Here is a 20,793-nt window from a genome sequence, read left to right on the forward strand (position 1 = left end):
TCTCTCCATCAGGGCAGTGGTTTGAGGAGCCCTGAGCTAGCCCCTGTCAGCAACATCACCAGGCCCCCCAACCAAATCAAATCAAATCAAATCAAACATTATTTGTCACAAGCGCTGAATAAAACAAGTGTAGACCTTACCGTGAAATGCTTACTTACAAGCCCTTAACCACTAGGCACACACTGGTTGAATCAGCATTGTTTCCACATCATATTAATGAAATTATGTTGAACCAACGTGGAATAGACGTTGAATTGACGTCTGTGCCCAGTGGGCCGTGTTTACTTTTAAAAGGCTTCCCAATAAACCAGAATTGCCTTTTTATGTTGCCTGGGGAATTTTTGAAAGGTGGTTCCATCTCAGGCATGCTCTTAAAAAACAACATATTCCCTGTCATGTTGCCAGAGAACCTTTGTTTATGAAGCCAGGTCACTGGTGAGAGAGATGGGGTACACATGGGAGGGGAGGCCTAGGGGTCAGGATACCTCAGGGGGTCGTTTTGGGATACGGGTGCAAAAAAGGTCACAGCTTTAAGTACTGTAATACAGGGGGGAAACTAAGGTCCTAGAGTTGATGTGTTGTGGGTGTGTTTAGGTTTATGTGAATAGTTTTAGACTAAGTTTGCAGCACTTCTATGGGATTACGTAGAACTTCCTCAGTCTGGTATGCAGTCACGTTTGTTGTTGTTGTGGTTTCCATAGAGGACTTTGATATACTGATTTAGTAACATCCTCAATACAAATGAACACATTGAAGACAAAGAAAAGGTTGAATACAACTGCTCTCCTCTTTGTCAGAGAGGGCTTAACAAAGTCATCTTACGTTGAATAATTCAATGTTTAGATCTACGGCCACCTATGATAGATAGTCTCTTTGTTGACTGTGTTGGTGGCTTGCCCTTAAAGACCTAATGCAGCTGTTTTTATCACAATATCAACAAAAAAAATGGGTAACAATTAATTACCTTAGAGTTCTTATTTCCATAAAAAATTGTCAAAAATAAACTAAACTTCTTAGCAAAGAGCATTTTCTCAAGCAAAAATGTAGCTAGGACTGTCTGGGAGTGGTATGAGTAACATGCTGACCACACCTCTTATGTCATGTGTGCAAGCGTTGCAAAATACATTCACACATACATACATGTTATTCAATCATTGCACCCACACTGCTCGCACGTGGCAACAAGCGTCTGCGCTGCCAAGCGCTAAAATAGAAGTCAGTTCTATTTGTGACGCTGAACGCGGTGCAAGTCCTGCCTCTCCCATCTCCTCATTGGTTTATAGAAGCAGATACCCACGTGCCATATCCTCATAGGTTACACCCACGTGGGTGACTGAAAGATGAACAGAGGTCAGTTGGTCGTTGTGGTAATACTATAAAAGTTATATGCCAATCGCCATATAAAGTCCAAAGAAGAAAAAGCCTGAAGGAGGAGAGATGGCTAGAAATGATTCGGTTGACCGTTTTATGTGTGGATTAATTGTCGGTGTAGAGGACCATTTCCAGTAAAATAACAACTCAACATTTATATCCCAGGACAAATTAGCTAGCAACAGAAAGCTAGCTAAATAGGACAAATTAGCTAGCAACTGCAAGCTAGCTAGCTACATTTCCATAAATATTTAATGCTTTTGGACCTGTCCCCAAACTAATATAATTGGTTCAGAGTTTGTTTTGATATTTCAACCTACGTGTCATTATTGCGTTTTGGTGTGGGGGGACCAAATCTATTTGCGCACGATGGTGCACGCGCGCGTCTGGTCTGGGCATGGTGTGAGGGCTCTATTTGGACTAACCTAATGGGAGGAATATGTAACCTGAAAACTAGCTGTTATTAGCAGCGATGTTTGAAACTTACTTTGTTATTGTTCTATTAACTTATAGTAAATTAATATATAGTATTCATTCTTTATATCTCTGTTTTATATTGTCCATGAGTTTATAGTAGATAGACCATATGGTTCAAGGGAAAATAGCCTAATACATTTGTTTAGAGCATCTAATCAGCAATGTCATTATTTTCAATTAACTCTGCAACTCTTTCAACTATTGACTTTTTTCAGAACTGACACCCAGTTTGATGTCAAAATATTGACAACAAATCCATATTGACATAGTAAAATAAATAAATGTGTGTAAAAAATATATAAAGGATATTTCATGCTGAAACCTTCATATTAAACAACAATGGTATTCACTATGTAGATTGTTTATATTTACGATAAGTCTTTACAGCTTTTTCTTTCTATTATTCATTTCAGGGGGTCCCCCTAACCCCCCTCTGTCTTGGCCCTGATCAGGCTGACAGAGGGGAAAATGGAAGGTGTTTACTTTATATACTGAACAAAATGTAAAGTGTTGGGTCCATGTTTCATGAGCTGAAATAAAAGATGCCAGAAATTTTCCAAACCCCAAGAACCTTATTTCTCTCAAATGTTGTGCACAAATTTGTTTACATTCCTGTTAGTGAGCATTTCTTCTTATCCAGGATAATCCACCCACCTGACAGGTGTGGCATATCAAGAAGCTGATTAAACAACATGATCATTACACAGGTGCACCCTGTGCTGGGGACAGTAAAAGGCCACTCTAAAATGTGCAATTTAGTCACAGAACACAATGCCATAGATGTCTCACGTTTTGAGGGAGTGTGCAATTGGCATGCTGACTGCAGAAATGTCCACCAGAGCTGTTACCAGAGAATTTCATGTTTATTTCTCTACCATAAGCCGCCTCCAATGTCGTTTTAGAGAATTTGGCAGTACATCCAACCGACCTCACAACCGCAGACCATGTGTAACCACACTATCCCAGGACCTCCACATCTGGCTTCTTCACCGGCGGGATCTTCTGAGACCAGCTACTCGGACAGCTGTTGAAACTGTGGGTTTGCACAACTGAGGAATTTTTGCACAAACTGTCAGAAACCTTCTCAGGGAAGCTCACCTGCATGCTCATCGTCCTCACCAGGGTCTTGACCTGACAGCAGTTCTGCGTTGTAACTGACTTCAGTGTGCAAAAGCTTACCTTCGATGGCCACTAGCACGCTGAAGTGTGCTCTCACGGATTAATTCCGGGTTCAAATGTACCGGACAGATTGCAGACAGCGTGTATGGCGTCGTGTAGGCGAGCGGTTTGCTGATGTCAACATTGTGAACAAAGTGCTCCATGGTGGTGGAGAAGTTATGGTATGGGAAGGCATAAGCTACGGACAACGAACACAATTGCATTTTATCATTGGCAATTTGAATTAATAAAGATTCTGTGACGAGATCCTGAGGCTCATTGTCGTGCCATTCATTCTCTGCCATCATCTCATGTTTCAGCATAATAATGCACGGCCCCATGTCACAAGGATCTGTAGACAATTCCTGGAAGCTAAAACTGTCCAAGTTCTTCCATGGCCTGCATACTCACCAGACATATCACCCATTGAGCATGTTTGGGATGCTCTGGATCGTCATGAATTAAAGCATGTCCCAGCTCCCACCAATATCCAGCAACTTCACACAGCATTGAATAGTGGGACAACATTCCACAGGCCACAATCAACTCTATGTGAAGGAGATGTGTCACGCTACATGAGGCAAACGCTGATCCACGCCCCTACCTTTTTTAAGGTATCTGTGACCAACAGATGCATATCTGTATTCCCAGTCATGTGAAATCCATAGATTAGGGCCTAATGAATTTTCAATTGACTGATTTCCTTATTGACTGTAACTCAGCAAAATCTTTGAAATTGTTGCATGATGCATTTATGTTTTTGTTTAGTGCAGTTGCTTTCATGTTTGGCTCAGAGGATCACCATTTGGATCTTTCTGTCAAAACGCTGGGTGAGTCCTAAACCTGAATTTGACTCGCATGGAATGACCTTTGCTGGAGTTTCTGCTGTTGAAGAGGAGACGTTGACGCTTGAAGGATATAGGTTTTCACTCCAGTTTTGCCCTTTTACCATTGTTTCTCAATCTTCAGAATTTCCATTGTTTGGAAAGGGTGGGCTATAGAATGCTGGTGTATGCTGTTTAAGAAATTGAAAGGGGGATACCTAGTCAGTTGTACAACTGAATGCCTTCAACTGAAATGTGTTTTCCGCATTTAACCCAACCACCTCTGAATCAGAGAGGCTGCCTTAAATCGACATCCACGTCTCGGCGCCCGGGGAACAGAGGGTTAACTGCCTTGCTCAGGGGCAGAACAACAGATTTTTATCTTGTCAACTCTGGGATTTGATCCAGCAACCTTTCGGTTACTGGCCAAACGCTCTAAACACTAGGCTACCAGCCACCCCTATAATCTACTTGAATATACATGTAATGTATGTGTATTCTCTCCCCACCTTCACTGTTTTCTATTTGACTAGCACACATGCACTCAACGCCACACACACACTTACGCGCACACACACACACAATTAGGTTAATGCTGCCTGCTGTAAAGACCACCAATAAAGTCAATTTGCTGTAATGTGCCTTCCGGCTCCCAGTCTCTGGGGAGAATACTAATGACCTGCCAGGTCACAGGCAGAGTGAAGGGGTGAGAAATACAGGGGGAGTATGTTCTTCCTAACCCCAGACACAGTGTACCAGATTCAGTCAGCAGGACCAGGGGATGGGGGTGCTCCTCTGGAGGTCAACACTTAAAACATTTATCATCTGACTCTTAGCTGACTCCAGAGAATAATTTTGATTTTTCTCTCATAAAAAGGCATTTTAAGATTTGAATCTTTGTAATTGACCACTGGACAGTCACACACGTACGAATGCACGCGCACACACGCACACCCTCTTACACCGACGCTAATGGAGAACAGGGTTTCAGCTAAGCCTATGGCAATCCTCCCACACTTTTAGCATGGGCAGTCTGTTGGCACGGTTTCCCATACGGTGAGTCCAAAAGGGCTAGGTGCCACACCGGACAAGGGCACCTTGAACTCTGTCTGGCCTGTATTTTATGATACGGGCCAGCCATATCATAATTCAGGCTCTGGGGGAGCGAGAGAGAGCTGCCCCTCTCTGGGTGGACAGTACTGAGGCACTTAGCCTTATTAAATGCAGATGTACGCTGGGTCTGAGGCTGAGATGGATAGCTTTGAGAAATGCCTCATGGCAGCGAGGAGTGTGCTGCATACTTGCCACTCTGCACACAGTGATAATAAGGGCTGTGTTGTTGGAGAGACCCACCAGCTGGGAAACAGGCTACCTATTTCCAAGTGAACGCCACTACTAATACAACTTCCGCTGATATAAATACAATAGCAGCATTTGAGTTTATTTCCAAAATGCTATATCCACAAATGTTTCACGTGTTTTTTTCATCCGAAATGATTGCTTATGGGTTCGTTCATGTGTGTGTAAAATATCACTGTGCTCAGATGTTTAAATCATATTTTCAATGTATATGAAAATGTCATTTTTTTGCAAAACGCTAAATCCATTGTTCAGCTGGAATGGAATGTTCGTATCCTGTATATTTCACTGTGATCTGTGGTTGTGTTACCTGGCTATCTTAAGATGAATGCACTTATGTATGTCGCCCTTGTAGTGAATACTCAGGGAGAAAAAGTTGTAGATTCACACGCAGAGCACAGCAGATGTTTATTAAGCCTTTGCAGAAGGCAGGAATCGTGGTAACAGGCAGGCAATGGTCAAAAACAAACAATACCTCACAACCATACAAACAGAAAGAATTGAACTAAATAGGGAGCTGATGAGACCAGGTGAGAAACGAACACAGGTGAAATCAATGAACAAAAATGAAAGAGGGCTACGTTCAAGAACACAAGGTTGGCTAAGAAAAGAAAAGCAGAACCTAACAGCCCTGGATAAGAGCGTCTGGTAAATGTAAAATGTAAATGATTTAAATACAGATATCATATTACTACTATATTGATTTATAATATATACAGTTGAAGTCAGAAGTTTACATACACTTAGGTTGGAGTCATTAAAACTTGTTTTTCAACCACTCCACAAATTTCTTGTTAACAAACTATAGTATTGGCAAGCCGGTTAGGACATCTACTTTCTGCATGACATTTTTCCAACAATTGTTTTGACAGATTATTTCACTTATAACAATTCCAGTGGGTCAGAAGTTTACATACACTAAGTTGACTGTGCCTTTAAACAGCTTGGAAAATTCCAGAAAATGTCATGGCTTTAGAAGCTTCTGATAGGCTAATTGACATCATTTGAGTCAATTGAATGTGTACCTGTGGCTGTATTTCAAGGCCTACCTTCAAAATCAATACATCATGGGAAAATCAAAAGAAATCAGCCAAGACCTCAAAAAAAATTGTAAACCTCCACAAGTCTGGTTCATGCTTGGGAGCAATTTCTAAACGCCTGAAGGTACCACGTTCATCTGTGCAAACAGTAGTACGCAAGTATAAACACCATGGGACAATGCAGCCGTCATACCGCTCAGGAAGGAGACGCATTCTGTCTCCTGGAGATGAACGTACTTTGGTGCGAAAAGTGCAAATGAATCCCTGATGAAAAAAATATAACTGTTTGGCCATAATGACCATCGTTATGTTTGGAGGAAAAGGGGAGGCTTGCAAGCCGAAGAACACCATCCCAACCGTGAAGCACGGGGGTGGCAGCATCATGTTGTGGGGGTACTTTGCTGCAGGAGAGACTGGTGCGCTTCACAAAATAGATGGCATCACGGTTGGGATGGTGTTCTTCGGCTTGCAGGCCTCCCCCTTTTCCCCCCAAACATAACGATGGTCATTATGGCCAAACAGCTCTATTTTTGTTTCATTAGACCAGAGGAAATTTATCCAAAAAGTACAATCTTTGTCCCCATGTGCAGTTGCAAACCATAGTCTGTCTTTTTAATGGCAGTTTTGAAGCAGTGGTTTCTTCCTTGCTGAGCAGCCTTTCAGGTTGTGTGGATATAGATACTTTTGTACCTGTTTCCTCCAGCATCTTCAGGGTCCTTTGTTGGACCCTGTTCTGGGATTCATTTGCACTTTTCGCACCAAAGTATGTTCATCTCTAGGAGACAGAACGCATCTCCTTCCTGAGCGGTGTGGCGGCTTCGTGGTCCCATGGTGTTTATACTTGCGTACTATTGTTTGTACAGATGAACGTTGTACCTTCAGGCGTTTGGAAATTGCTCCCAAGGATGAGACAGACTTGTGGAGGTCTACATAAATTTTTTTTGAGGTCTTGGCTGATTTCTTTTGATTTTCCCATGATGTCAAGCAAATAGGCTCTGAGTTTGAAGGGCCTTGAAATACGTCCACAGGTACAACTCCAATTGACTCAAATGATGCCAATTAGCCTATCAGAAGCTTCTAAAGCCATGACATAATTTTCTGGAATTTTCCAAGCTGTTTAAAGGCACAGTCAACTTACTGTATGTAAACTTCTGACCCTCTGGAATTGTGAAATAATCTGTCTGTAAACAATTGTTGGAAAAATTACTCGTCATGCACAAAGTAGATGTCCTAACCGACTTGCCAAAATTTAGTTTGTTTACAAGAAATTTGTGGAGTGGTTGAAAAATGAGTTTTAATCACTCTAATCTAAGTGTATGTAAAACCTAGCAGTACTACTTATTTCTGAGAGTGAGGCGGATATGTAGCGTTTAGCAAAAAAATAAATAAAACCAAGTGATAGATTTTAAACAAATACATCTGTCATTGAACAACCCCATGCCATGATTAGATAGTGAAAAAACATACAATTTCTTATTTTCTTTAATCAATAAAAGCAAATTGACCAACAATTCGGAAAATGGATATACTGCATAGCGTTTTGGAATGAAACTCTTCATTTGGTTCTGATTAACATTCGAACCTTCGTGTGTTTCTGTGTTTATGCGCAGGCTCTGATTCAGCTGCCCGTGTACATATCCCAGTGTGAGGAGGTTCGTGTGTTCTTCGAGACTCGTCCTGAGGACCTCAACCCACCTAAAGAGTAAGCTACACATCACACCATTCGTCACGATCTTGTCAAAGGAACACACTGTCACACAGTCTGACAAGCAGCACAAATGCATATAAGTTATACAGTATGCACATTCAAACATTCACGCGTGTACTGGGCCAACAACAAACACTACAAATAAAGAGAAGCATAATGCTGTGTGCAGGCTTTGTTTCACGAAGTAGCAGAAAGTACCTCCTCCTGACCACCATGTCATTTTATGTTGAAACAAGCCAATCCATCAGTAATAGGTTATCATAGAGTGTAATGACTATGATGTCATGCTCCCTCTGGTATTGCTGTGGTGGTGGGGGGGAGCGGTTGGTTTGCCCTGAGTGAGAGCTACATAACATGTAGCCTAGCGGAGCAGTGTATGAGAGAACTGCTGAGGCGGCATGAACTCCTGTAAATCTCAATCAACACATTAGTGTCATAGTCAGCCTGACAGTTACAACGTGCCAACACAAGTCATAAAGTCACCACGCCATTTCCCCCCGTCACGTATGTGTTGTTGAGCTACCAGACGCCTGGAGGGCAGGAGGGGTTACTAGTGGTAACAGGTGACTGCTTTTGACTGCGCTGGGCCTTTAAACTATTGCTTGCCCAGTGATGGCTGGTGAAATGTATCAAACCTGATGCTCTTCAGATTATATTTTTCTTCCTTCCCTATTTGACAAGTCCCGCATTTTTCTTACTAGTTTTTCTGCGATAACAAACCGCTTCCTATCTATGTGTACTTCAACCCAGATTTGACATGCTCAGCTACAGTCATCTAGCCACATAGCTAAGCCTATGTGTTATATTTATTTATGCAGAGGTGTTCGACTCACACACCCCAAAACTACTTCAGGTTTTATGGGAGTAATGTTACAATCTTATCTAGGCTGTCCAATCTTAGCCAAACACTTTTCTGCGTTAGTTTGTCGATCAGCTTTTTTGCTGTGCGTCCGTTTGACAAACAAATCAATAGAATGTCACTGAACGTCAACAATATAATTCTGCACCGTTAATCAGTGATTTTGCACAAGGATGCTTATCGTTCCTCAGAGTTTGTTGGCCATCGACATTATTGCAGTCATGAGTACCTTGGTCGAAATCCAAGATGGCTGCCTGGTGCCTGATTGTTTGATACAATATGCATGGTGTGTTCAGTAATTGCGGAGGAGATGAATCTCTGTGGAAGGAGAAGAATACAAGGCCTGTCACTGCTCTGGCCACTATGAATGGCTGCTGTCAGGTCATCTCCTTAGACAGACAGATGGAGGAGAGCTAGTTCCCTCTGGCCGTTGCCAAGGACACATACCTTATTAGCTACCTCTCAGACAGACAAACCCCAAGCATCTGCTACTAGGGACGGGGGAGGGGAGGATGGAGGGTCGGAGGGAGAGGCAGATGAATATAGAAAAGACCTTGGTTTGTCTTTATTAAAATTGGATTACAGCTCTCTTCTAATGCAGACTGTGTTCAGCTGGGCTGACATCGTGTCACCAGCCCCTCTCTCTTGGGTCGCTATACAGCCCTCTATAAATCTACCAGAGTAAGGAGGGATGTCACTGTCTGTCCATTGGCGAGATTGAAGTAGCAGGCATGAGAGAGTAGAGGAGAGAGAGCGGTAGAGGAGGGGAGGGGAGATATAAAAGACAGGCAAGGAGAGGTAGAAGGGAGGAAAGGAGTGGAGAGGTATAAGGAAGATGTCGAAGAGAAGAGAGGATGAGCCCCAATATTGCTAGCTCATCATTGGTTAGGACATCTGTGGTCTGGCACCTGGTAGTAGAATGGGCTTGCTCTAGGTTTTAAAGCTCCATATTGAACACAGTCCTCCCACTGATGTGTTGGTCCTCCTATTCAATGCATCCTTGACCGTGATTGACTCATCCTTGGTCCAACGCTACCTCATTTAGCGTGAGGGGGAGGGCTGATTTGATCTTATGGAAAACTCTTGTAATATACTTACGGAATACAGGATACTGGACAGTGCGTTGCCTTTCTGACCCAGTCCCGACTCCAGTCTGCCACTAGCCGTCTGCTTCCCTTTGATAAGTCAGGCTAGTGGTGGAGCTGTGGCTGTCTTGGCTGGAGACTCTTTTGACAGTACGCTAATAGTCAAACTAATGGCTGGAGATGTATTACATTTAAGTAATGTAGCAGATGCTCTGGGGCTAGCGCAATAACAGAGTTGCCAGGGGAACAATGCATTATGTGATTGAGAGTGAATTTTAATTCAGGAGGAAAATAAGATGGACAGTTGTGCGTGTGTGTGCGAGAGAGTGTAGAAAGAATAGAACGTCAGGCTGAATTAGCCACCTCAGTATCCCTGGGCATCTGGACATTGAATCAGCTACTGCATATGAGAATGGATAGAGGATTGCAGTCCAAATGGATAAAGCAGACTGAGCGGATACAGTATCATGTTCTCATTCAGCCCAGTATCAGAAACTCACTATCAACCATATCCCCTCTCATCTGGAGCAAAGGTCAGCACATCTGTAGATATGTAATGGATCTTAGAGTTTTTAGTTTCACTCATCTAGACTAGAGCCTGCATGACTAGCAGAACAAATGTATAACTGAGATTTGAATGTGGCTGAATCGTGATCAAATTATTTATTTCAAAGTGAGTCCCAAAACTTGCCTGAATGAAATAAATAGAATCCGTGTGGTTATTCACAGGGTTGACATTTTTATATTTTCAGAAGCATATATCCGTTGTTACGTAGGTGGAAATATTTTCAAAGTGTTTCTAAGTAATAAAACGTTCCAAACTCCTTTACTGACTCACTCTGTCCAAGTTATATATTTCCTCTTACTTGATTCTAATGATTTCATTTCTCTTTTACAGGGAACCCATTGGAAAGAAGAAGCCAGGTAAGGAAGTTTTGTTTTACATTTTGGTATAAGTTATTATTGTTTGTGGTATTACGTTTATGTGGACAATATCATCTGAATGAGCACTGACGTGAAATAGATAAATAGATTAGGATTAACATATCCTGCACCAGTATTTAAGAGTACAGCCACAGTCTTACTACAATCTTACATACAGCCAAAAGTTTTGAGAATGACACAAATATTAATTTTCAAAGTCTGCTGCATCAGTGTCTTTAGATATTTTTGTCAGATGTTACTATGGAATACTGAAGTACAATTACAAGCATTTCATAAGTGTCAAAGGCTTTTATTGACAATTACACGAAGTTGATGCAAAGAGTCAATATTTGCAGTGTTGACCCTTCTTTTTCAAGACCTCTGCAATCCGCCCTGGCATGCTGTCAATTAACTTCTAGGCCACATCCTGACTGATGGCAGCCCATTCTTGCATAATCAATGCTTGGAGTTTGTCAGAATTTGTGGGTTTTTGTTTTTCCACCCGCCTCTTGAGGATTGACCACAAGTTCTCAATGGGATTAAAGTCTGGGGAGTTTCCTGGCCATGGACCCAAAATATAGATGTTTCGTTCCCTGAGCCACTTAGTTATCACTTTTGCCTTATGGCAAAGTGCTCCGTCATGCTGGAAAAGGCATTGTTCATCACCAAATTGTTCCTGGATGGTTGGGAGAAGTTGCTCTTGGAGGATGTGTTGGCACCATTCTTTATTCATGGCTGTGTTCTTAGGCAAAATTGTGAGTGAGCCCACTCCCTTGGCTGAGAAGCAACCCCACATATGAATGGTCTCAGGATGCTTTACTGTTGGCATGGCACAGGACTGATGGTAGTGCTCACCTTGTCTTCTCCGGACAAGCTTTTTTCCGGATGCCCCAAACAGTCGGAAAGGGGATTCATTTACCCCAGTCCTCAGCAGTCCAATCCCTGTACCTTTTGCAGAATATCAGTCTGTCCCTGATGTTTTTCCTGAAGAGAAGTGGCTTCTTTGCTGCCCTTCTTGACACCAGGCCATCCTCCAAAAGTATTTTCCTCACTGTGCGTGCAGATGCACTCACACCTGCCTGTTGGCATTCCTGAGCAAGCTCTGTACTGGTGATGCCTCGATCCCGCAGCTGAATCAACTTTAGGAGACGGTCCTGGCTCTTGCTGGACTTTCTTGGGCCTTCTTCACAACAATTGAACCGCTCTCCTGGAAGTTCTTGATGATCCAATAAATGGTTGATTTAGGTGCAATCTTACTGGCAGCAATATCCTTGCCTGTGAAGCCATTTTTGTGCAACGCAATGATGATGGCAAATGTTTCCTTGCAGGAAACCATTGTTGACAGAGGAAAAACAATGATTCCAAGCACCACCCTCCTTTTGAAGCTTCCAGTCTGTTATTCAAACTCAATCAGCTTGACAGCGTGATCTCCAGCCTTGTCCTCGTCAACACTCACACCTGTGTTAACGAGAGAATCACTGACATGATGTCAGCTGGTCCTTTTGTGGCAGGGCTGAAATGCAGTGGAAATGTTTTTGGGGGATTCAGTTCATTTGCATGGCAAAGAGGGACTTTGCAATTAATTGCAATTCATCTGATCACTCTTCAAAACATTCTGGAGTATATGCAAATTGCCATCATACAAACTGAGGCAGCAGACTTTGTGAAAATTTATATTTGTGTCATTCTCAAAACTTTTGGCCTCGACTGTATAACTGAGGTCCTATTGCCTCTGGCAGAGAATAAAGCCTCTGTGGTGTTTGCATCCATCTGACTACATTTCTCAATGGGGATTGGAGCGCCCTCTAGCTGTATTGTTGCATACTCTCCATTATTCTCACTCTAGATTGCTATATAAAGATGTAAGATTGTAGTAAGACTGTAAGTCTATCATTATATCACATTTATTTGAAGTTAGATACACACCACTACTTCTACATAGTGTTTTGTTTCAGAGTTTTGCCTCTTCTTTTTTCATCTAACCAACCCATATATTTTCCATCCATGTCAAGTTTCAATTTCAATTTCCTTCATTTTCCTCCATCAGGGATTGTGGAGAGAGCGACTACTTTCCTAAAGAGAGGTAGTAACAGATTCATGCTTGGCCATACTTTGTGTGTGACCCCTGGGTTGCTAGCCATCCGTTAGGGGCCCTTGGCTGTTGGGCCTTTTAGTTGGGACGTGGCTCTGAGGTGGGCCTGGGCAGTGCAGGGTAGAGCGAGGGGAAGGGATAGCCTTGTATGTGATTCAGCCAACGCATCTGTCTCTATATCAAGCTAAAGCAAATACAGGTCTGGGACCAGGCTAGGGACAGGTGGGGTAGAGAGGGCAGGGTGGGGCAAGCTTGGTGCTCACTCTGTGTGATGTGCATGGCGGTGTGTTAGTTATGTCAAGAGGGCACCAGATGCTGTGTGTCTGACTGTACACCCTGCCCAACTCCTTTGCTCCTGTGCTGAAATCAACCCTGTCTTGGTTGTGGGAAATAATCGTCACCTTGATAGATGTGCATGCTGTGCCACAACAACAACAACATTACCATCCTCATTCTGTGTCGTTGGCTCTTGGGGTATCAGACGTGACAGTTTTCCTAATCTATAATATCTTTAAGAGACTTGCTGCAGGATGGTATAAGTACAAGGCTCCGTCTCTGGACAATTATGCATTTAGAGGATATTATGAGTGCTTCATATTCTGCATCCCCAGGGGTAGCTCTGGTTGTCATCCCATCGAGGGCACAATACAGAGCAGGCCCTCTTGTTGTTCTAACCTACAGCATTGTGGTAGTCTAGGTGTTGGGGTGTCCTGGTGGCGGGGTGTCCTGGTGGCGGGTTGTCTATCTCTGTGGCAGCCACGCGGGTGATTAGCATAACCCTCCTCCCTATCCTGTCGTCTCTCATAACATCTCCCTCTCAAACACTCCCTCCCTCTGCTCTCTGACCACCATTTTCTTCTTCTGTCTGCTTCCTCTTCATCCTCTGGCTCTATCTGCTCTCTGCGGTGTGGTGTGGCTGGTAGAGAGGTCAGATCTACAGTACCAGTCAAAGGTTTGGACACACCTACTCATTACAGGGTTTTTCTTTATTTTGACTATTTTCTACATTGTAGAATAATAGTAAAGACATCAAAACTATGACTTAACACATATGGAATCATGTAGTAACCAAAAAAGTGTTAAGCAAATCAAAATATATTTTAGATTTTAGATTATTCAAAATAGCCACCATGATGACAGCTTTGCACACTCTTGGCATTCTTTCAACCAGCTTCATGATGTAGTCACTTGGAATGCATTTCAATTAACAGGTGTGCCTCGTTTCAAAGTTAATTTGTGGCATTTCTTTCCTTCTTAATGCGTTGAGCCAATCAGTTGTGCTGTGACAAGGTAGGGGTGATATACAGAAGATAGTCCTATTTGATAAAAGATCAAGTCCATATTATGGCAAGAACAGCTCAAATAAGCAAAGAGAAACGACAGTCCATCATTACTTTAAGACATGAAAGTCAGTCAATCCAAGAACTTTGAAAGTTTCTTCAAGTGCAGTCACAAAAGCCATCAAGCGCTATGATGAATCTTGCTCTCATGAGGACTGCCACAGGAAAGGAAGACCCAGAGTTACCTCTGCTGCAGAGGATAAGTTCATTAGATTTAACTACACCTCAGATTGCAGCCCAAATAAATGCTTCACAGAGTTCAAGTAATAGACATCTCGACATCAACTGTTCAGAGGACACTGTGTGAATCAGGCCTTCATGGTCGAATTGCTGCAAACAAACTACTGCTAAAGGATATCAGTAAGAAGAAGAGCCTTGCTTGGGCCAAGAAACACGAGCAATGGACATTAGACCAGTGGAAATTTGTCCTTTGGTCTGATGAGTCGAAATTTGAGATTTTTGGTTCCAACCGCCATGTCTTTGTGAGACGCAGAGTAGTTGAACGGATGAACTTCGCATGTGTGGTTCCCACCGTGAAGCATGGAGGAGGATGTGTGATGGTGTGGGGGTGCTTTGCTGGTGACACTGTCAGGGATTTATTTAGAATTCAAGGCACACTTAAACAGCATGGCTACCACAACATTCTGCAGCAATACACCATCCCATCTGGTTTGCGCTTAGTGGGACTATCATTTGTTTTTCAGCAGGACAATGACCCAAAACACACTGTGTAAGGGCTATTTGACCAAGAAGGAGAGTGATGGAGTGCTGCATCAGATGACCTGGCCTCCACAATCACCTAACCTTAACCCAATTGAGATGGTTTGGGATGATTTGGACCGCAGAGTGAAGGAAAAGCAGCCAACAAGTGCTCAGCATATGTGGGAACTCCTCATTCCTCATGAAGCTGGTTGAGAGAATGCCGAGAGTGTGCAAAGCTGTCATCAAGGCAAAGGGTGGCTACTTTGAAGAATCTAAAATATATTTTGATTTGTTTAACACTTTGTTACTACATGGTTCCGTATATGTTATTTCATAGTTTAGATGTCTTCACTATTATTCTACGATGTAGAAATTGTAAAAATAAAGAAAAATCATTGAATGAGTAGGTGTGTCCAAACGTTTGACTGGTACTGTACATGTATGTGTGCTCTGTGTCCCTCCCTGCAGGAGACTCCACCTCAGCTGACCCTCTGCTCCTAGACCAGTATGTGGCCGTCACTGACTATGAGAAACAGGAGAGCTCTGAGATCAGCCTGCACGTGGGACAGACGGTGGAGGTCATCGAGAAGAATGAGTCTGGTACGAGACCTGGATCAGATGGCGACAGACTTTAGCTAAATGACTGAGGGTTGCGTCCCAAATGACACTTGTTTATATAGTGTTGGCCCTATTGGCCCTGGTCAATAGTAGTCCACTATAAGGGGAATAGGGTGCCATTTGGGACAACCTGAGTCCTGGCGGCCTTAACATGTTTTATAAAGCAACCACACTGTCTCAAATGGTTTCCCCCCCCCCAAACAACTGAAAGAATGTTATCATACTTGAATGAAAATGAAATACAGGTACTTTAATGTGTACCAAGACAACTGCCAAATAGCAGCAGTATAATGCTGTCCCGTTGTCTTCAGAACCTTCCAAATAGACATGGCCAATACAAGACCGAGAGAGAGCCTCTGCTGTGTGACGGACTCTTCTGTGTTTGTGTGCGTTTTTCTCTTTGTGTGCAGGTTGGTGGTTTGTTAGTTCAGACGAGGCCCAAGGCTGGGTCCCTGCCACCTGCCTGGAGGCCCAGGATGACCCTGACGACTTCTCCCTGCCCGGCGAGGAAGGTAACTCGCTCCGTCTGTCGCACTGCCCTAGGCCACATTCGGAGTCAAAACATAGGCCTACTGTAACTACTGATCACATTGGCAGCCATAAGGAGCAGCTCACAGTCAAAACTCAAGGTTTGCTGCCAAGTCATTATGACGCAAAACAGAGGGGTCCTCATTGATTAAGATGTAGGAGAAATGTGGAACTGTAATGAATTAATCTTGGAAGCAGGATGTCTTGAAATCGCTACATTATGTACTGTATGTGGGAAAATGACCTCTGACTGTCTATCACCCTACCTGTCTCTGCCTGTCCATGATGCTGTGTTCATAACCAAGTGGGAAGGTGGTAAATACCAGTTGTGAAGTTGGATGCTATCACGTGCTTTGAACTTGTTGAGAAATGCCAATTGGCTAATGGCCAACAAGCTGCATCAACCATAAACAGAAAATACAGCTATCATGCTTGTACACAAATTATACTGTTCAAAAACCATATTAATAGATTGCTTTTATATAAATAATGTTTTGGTTTAACTTCCGAAAATGTTGTGAATGTCATTTCCTTAGTCGGTGACGTCAGAGGTCAGCATGTGGGAGAAGTCGGAGCTTAGGGATGATACATGCGTTTCCCACTAGTAATTGCGAGTTCCCAATCGTATGTAGTAAATTACACCTTTGGTTATGAACGCAGCGTTAGAACAAACCATAGAGATAAATAGAGGACTCTAGTGCCCAAATGCCCTTTTTAGCATTGGGAGTGCCATTGAGGACTTTCACCCATCTGAAGAAGTCAACTGGGTGGGACTTCCTATGGGTTAAGAAAGGATCACATAATTCCATCTGGGTCAACAGGAGGGATCAGCCAATTAATTATGCTTGTGAGCAAACATTCCATAACTGCAGGTGGCAGTTAATCGCCAACCTTGGCTTTATACTGTACCTGTTCAAACAACACACTCCAGGTGGCAGTATGCACCCTTTCAGTTTGTTTACCAACTCATAGAAGTAGAAGATAAAGAAAATGTAATACTTAAAAATGGAGAAGCCAGTGCACTCACAGAGGCCATAATAGGGCAGATACAATGAAGAGTCCTCTATAATTTTCTATGGAACTAAGAAAACACAAAGCCAGAGTATTTACTTCCTGTTTACTTACTTCCTGCTGCCCACTGTGCTCTGCTGTCAGTGTCCCGGAGATACTGGTCACTGCCGAGCCATGTGGGCCGCCGGCGAACGTTAGGGGATCTGTTCAGCACAGGCTTTGGGCAAGGTGGAGCGCACGACTCTTTTCTCTATCTGTGTGTAAAATGTAAAACTCATGCATGACCAACCCAAGCCTCAGAGTGAGGCAAGACATGCATGTGTGGCATGGATTGTAATGGATGCTACCTTTATGTTGGTATGATTTGTTCTCTCGATGGCATGCAGTGGAGAAAAACAGTTTCTCACTTTTACTGTTATTTCAGTGAAATATGACATTTCAGATTGTTCTTTCTAAATAGAATATTTGTGTAACAAATGGACCCATTATGGATTAGTTATAAAAACATAATCTGTTACAAGTAGGTGCTAGTGAAGGGCATTTCCATCTAAAAGGACCCATGAGCACCAACATGTGAAGTTCATAGCTTCCATTTCACATGCTCCTAAGAGTCTAGATTTTTGGGAAACGAAGGCATAGATACATTTTAACCATTTTCCATCTTAAAAATGTGGTATAATTAAAGGCTTTGATTTCTGAATAAACAGATGGAAAAGGGATCTTAGAAAACATCTACCAGAAAAATTCTTAAAAGGAATCAGAAACACATCAAAACACAATAATGTTGACATACAGACCCCTACCAACTAAAAAACACTTTTATATTTAGATTTGGAGAAATTGTTTACCTTCTAAGTAAAAAAAATAGTGTTGTGCCTTGTAATTATGTTACCAAAAACCCACAAATACTACATGACCAGAAATATGTGGACACCTGCTCGTTGAACATCTTATTCCAAAATCATGGGCATTAATATGTAGTTAGTCCCCCCTTTGCTGCTATAACAGCCTCCACTCTTCTGGGAAGGCTTTTCACTAGATGCTGGAACATTGATGCAGGGACTTGCTTCCATTCAGCCACAAGAGTATTAGTGAGGTCGGGCACTGATGTTGGGTGATTAGGCCTGGCTCGCAGTCGGGGTTCCAATTCATCCCACAGTTGTTTGATGGGGTTGAGGTCAGGGCTCTGTGCAGGCCAGTCAAGTTATTCTACACTGATTTCGACAAACCTTTACTATATGGACCTCGCTTTGTGCACGGGGGCATTGTCATGCTGAAACAGGAAAGGTCATTCCCAAAACGGTTGCCACAAAGTTGGAAGCACAGAATTGTCTAGAATGTCATATGCTGTAGCATTAAGATTTTCCTTCACTGGAACTAAGGGGCCTAGCCCGAACCATGAAAAACAACCCCAGACCATTATTCCTCCACCATCAAACTTTACAGTTGGCACTATGCGTTGGGCAGGTAGCGTTCTCCTGGCATAGCCAAACCCAGATTTTTCCGTCAGACTGCCAGATGGTGAAGCTTGATTCATAATTTCCACTGCTCCAGAGTCCAATGGCAGCAAGCTTTACACCACGCCAGTCGACTCTTGGCATTGCACATGGTGATCTTAGGCTTGTGTGCTGCTGCTTAGCCATGGAAACCCATTTCATGAAGCTCCTGACGAACATTTCTTGTGCGGACGTTGCTTCCAGAGGCAGTTTGGAACTCGGTAGTGAGTGTTGCAACCGAGTACAGACGACTTGAACGCATCATTTAACCATCAGATCCTCCTCTCCACCCTCTCCGAGTTGGGCATCTCCGGCGCGGCCCACGCTTGGATTGCGTCCTACCTGACAGGTCGCTCCTACCAGGTGGCGTGGCGAGAATCTGTCTCCGCACCACGCGCTCTCACCACTGGTGTCCCCCAGGGCTCTGTTCTAGGCCCTCTCCTATTCTCGCTATACACCAAGTCACTTGGCTCTGTCATATCCTCACATGGTCTCTCCTATCATTGCTATGCAGACGACACACAATTAATCTTCTCCTTTCCCCCTTCTGATAACCAGGCGGCGAATCGCATCTCTGCATGTCTGGCAGACATATCAGTGTGGATGACGGATCACCACCTCAAGCTGAACCTCGGCAAGACAGAGCTGCTCTTTCTCCCGGGGAAGGACTGCCCGTTCCATGATCTCGCCATCACGGTTGACAACTCCCTTGTGTCCTCCTCCCAGAGTGCTAAGAACCTTGGCGTGATCCTGGACAACACCCTGTCGTTCTCCACTAACATCAAGGCGGTGACCCGATCCTGTAGGTTCATGCTCTACAACATTCGCAGAGTACGACCCTGCCTCACACAGGAAGCGACGCAGGTCCTAATCCAGGCACTTGTCATCTCCCGTGTGGATGACTGCAACTCGCTGTTGGCTGGGCTCCCTGCCTGTGCCATTAAACCCCTACAACTCATCCAGAACGCCGCAGCCCGTCTGGTGTTCAACCTTCCCAAGTTCTCTCACGTCACCCCGCTCCTCCGCTCTCTCCACTGGCTTCCAGTTGAAGCTCGCATCCGCTACAAGACCATGGTGCTTGCCTACGGAGCTGTGAGGGGAACGGCACCTCCATACCTTCAGGCTCTGATCAGGCCCTACACCCAAACAAGGGCACTGCGTTCATCCACCTCTGGCCTGCTGGCCCCCCTACCTCTGAGGAAGCACGGTTCCCGCTCAGCCCAGTCCAAACTGTTCGCTGCTCTGGCACCGCAATGGTGGAACAAGCTCCCTCACGACGCCAGGACAGCGGAGTCAATCACCACCTTCCGGAGACACCTGAAACCCCACCTCTTTAAGGAATACCTGGGATAGGATAAAGTAATCCTTCTAACCCCCCCCCCCTTAAAAGATTTAGATGCACTATTGTAAAGTGGTTGTTCCACTGGATATCATAAGGTGAATGCACCAATTTGTAAGTCGCTCTGGATAAGAGCGTCTGCTAAATGACTTAAATGTAAATGTAAACGCGCTACGGTCTTCAGCAGTCGGCGGTCCCATTCTGTGAGCTTGTGTGGCCTACAACTTTGCAGCTGAGCCATTGTTGCTCCTAGACATTTCCACTTCACAAGTATTGGTAGACCTACCAATTAGTTATAATGATTTTACTGATGCAAATTCTGTTTGAATTATGAAGTGATTAAAATTAAACAGAATTACTGCACTTGAATTGGCTACAATGGGAAATCATAATAGTTACAAACCTTTCTCCCTTCCACTGGCATACTGCTGTGTCCAGCTCATAACTGTTTTCTTTGACTTTCCGTTGTTTGGTGGTCAAACCAAGAGTGTTAAACTGAGTCTGGAAAACCCCTCCCTCTCGCTCTCTCTCTAATTAATATCACCTCTCCCAACTCTTACTGACACCTACCCATGTAACCCCTCTCTTTCCATTTACTGTAACCAGTTTCCTCACCCTCTGAGCACCGACTGACACCGGGCGTCCATGGACATTAAAAAGTAGTTGAAATTTGGTCCGTCTACCCTGGCCTTGATATTAACATCCACAGATGGACCGGTCTGGACCAAATCTGAACCTATCATAGAGGCATGTTTCACAAGTTTGGATAGCATAGTACAGTACAGTTACTGTAGTTCAATAACCAAAATATATATTGAACTCAAGGTGCCATGTCGTAGCTTACACCCCAGTCTTTCTGCAG

At 43.6% G+C, this 20,793-nt stretch overlaps 1 protein-coding gene across 4 annotated transcripts in view; it reads left to right on the plus strand.

The window, feature by feature from the left end:
- Positions 1-20,793, plus strand: part of LOC115148538 (SH3 and PX domain-containing protein 2B) — an 88,350-nt gene that overhangs the window by 49,635 nt on the left and 17,922 nt on the right. The window contains exons 5-10 of one of the 4 annotated variants that reach the window (XM_029690498.1): positions 7,840-7,931; positions 10,780-10,805; positions 12,853-12,888; positions 15,408-15,539; positions 15,968-16,069; positions 17,241-17,324. In XM_029690498.1, coding sequence (XP_029546358.1) covers positions 7,840-7,931; positions 10,780-10,805; positions 12,853-12,888; positions 15,408-15,539; positions 15,968-16,069; positions 17,241-17,324 — 472 coding nt within the window. The remainder of the gene's footprint in view (positions 1-7,839; positions 7,932-10,779; positions 10,806-12,852; positions 12,889-15,407; positions 15,540-15,967; positions 16,070-17,240; positions 17,325-20,793) is intronic. The other 3 variants (XM_029690501.1, XM_029690499.1, XM_029690502.1) reach the window with 3 other exon arrangements.

Source organism: Salmo trutta, chromosome 15 (assembly GCF_901001165.1).
Source record: "Salmo trutta chromosome 15, fSalTru1.1, whole genome shotgun sequence".
NCBI lineage: Eukaryota > Metazoa > Chordata > Actinopteri > Salmoniformes > Salmonidae > Salmo > Salmo trutta.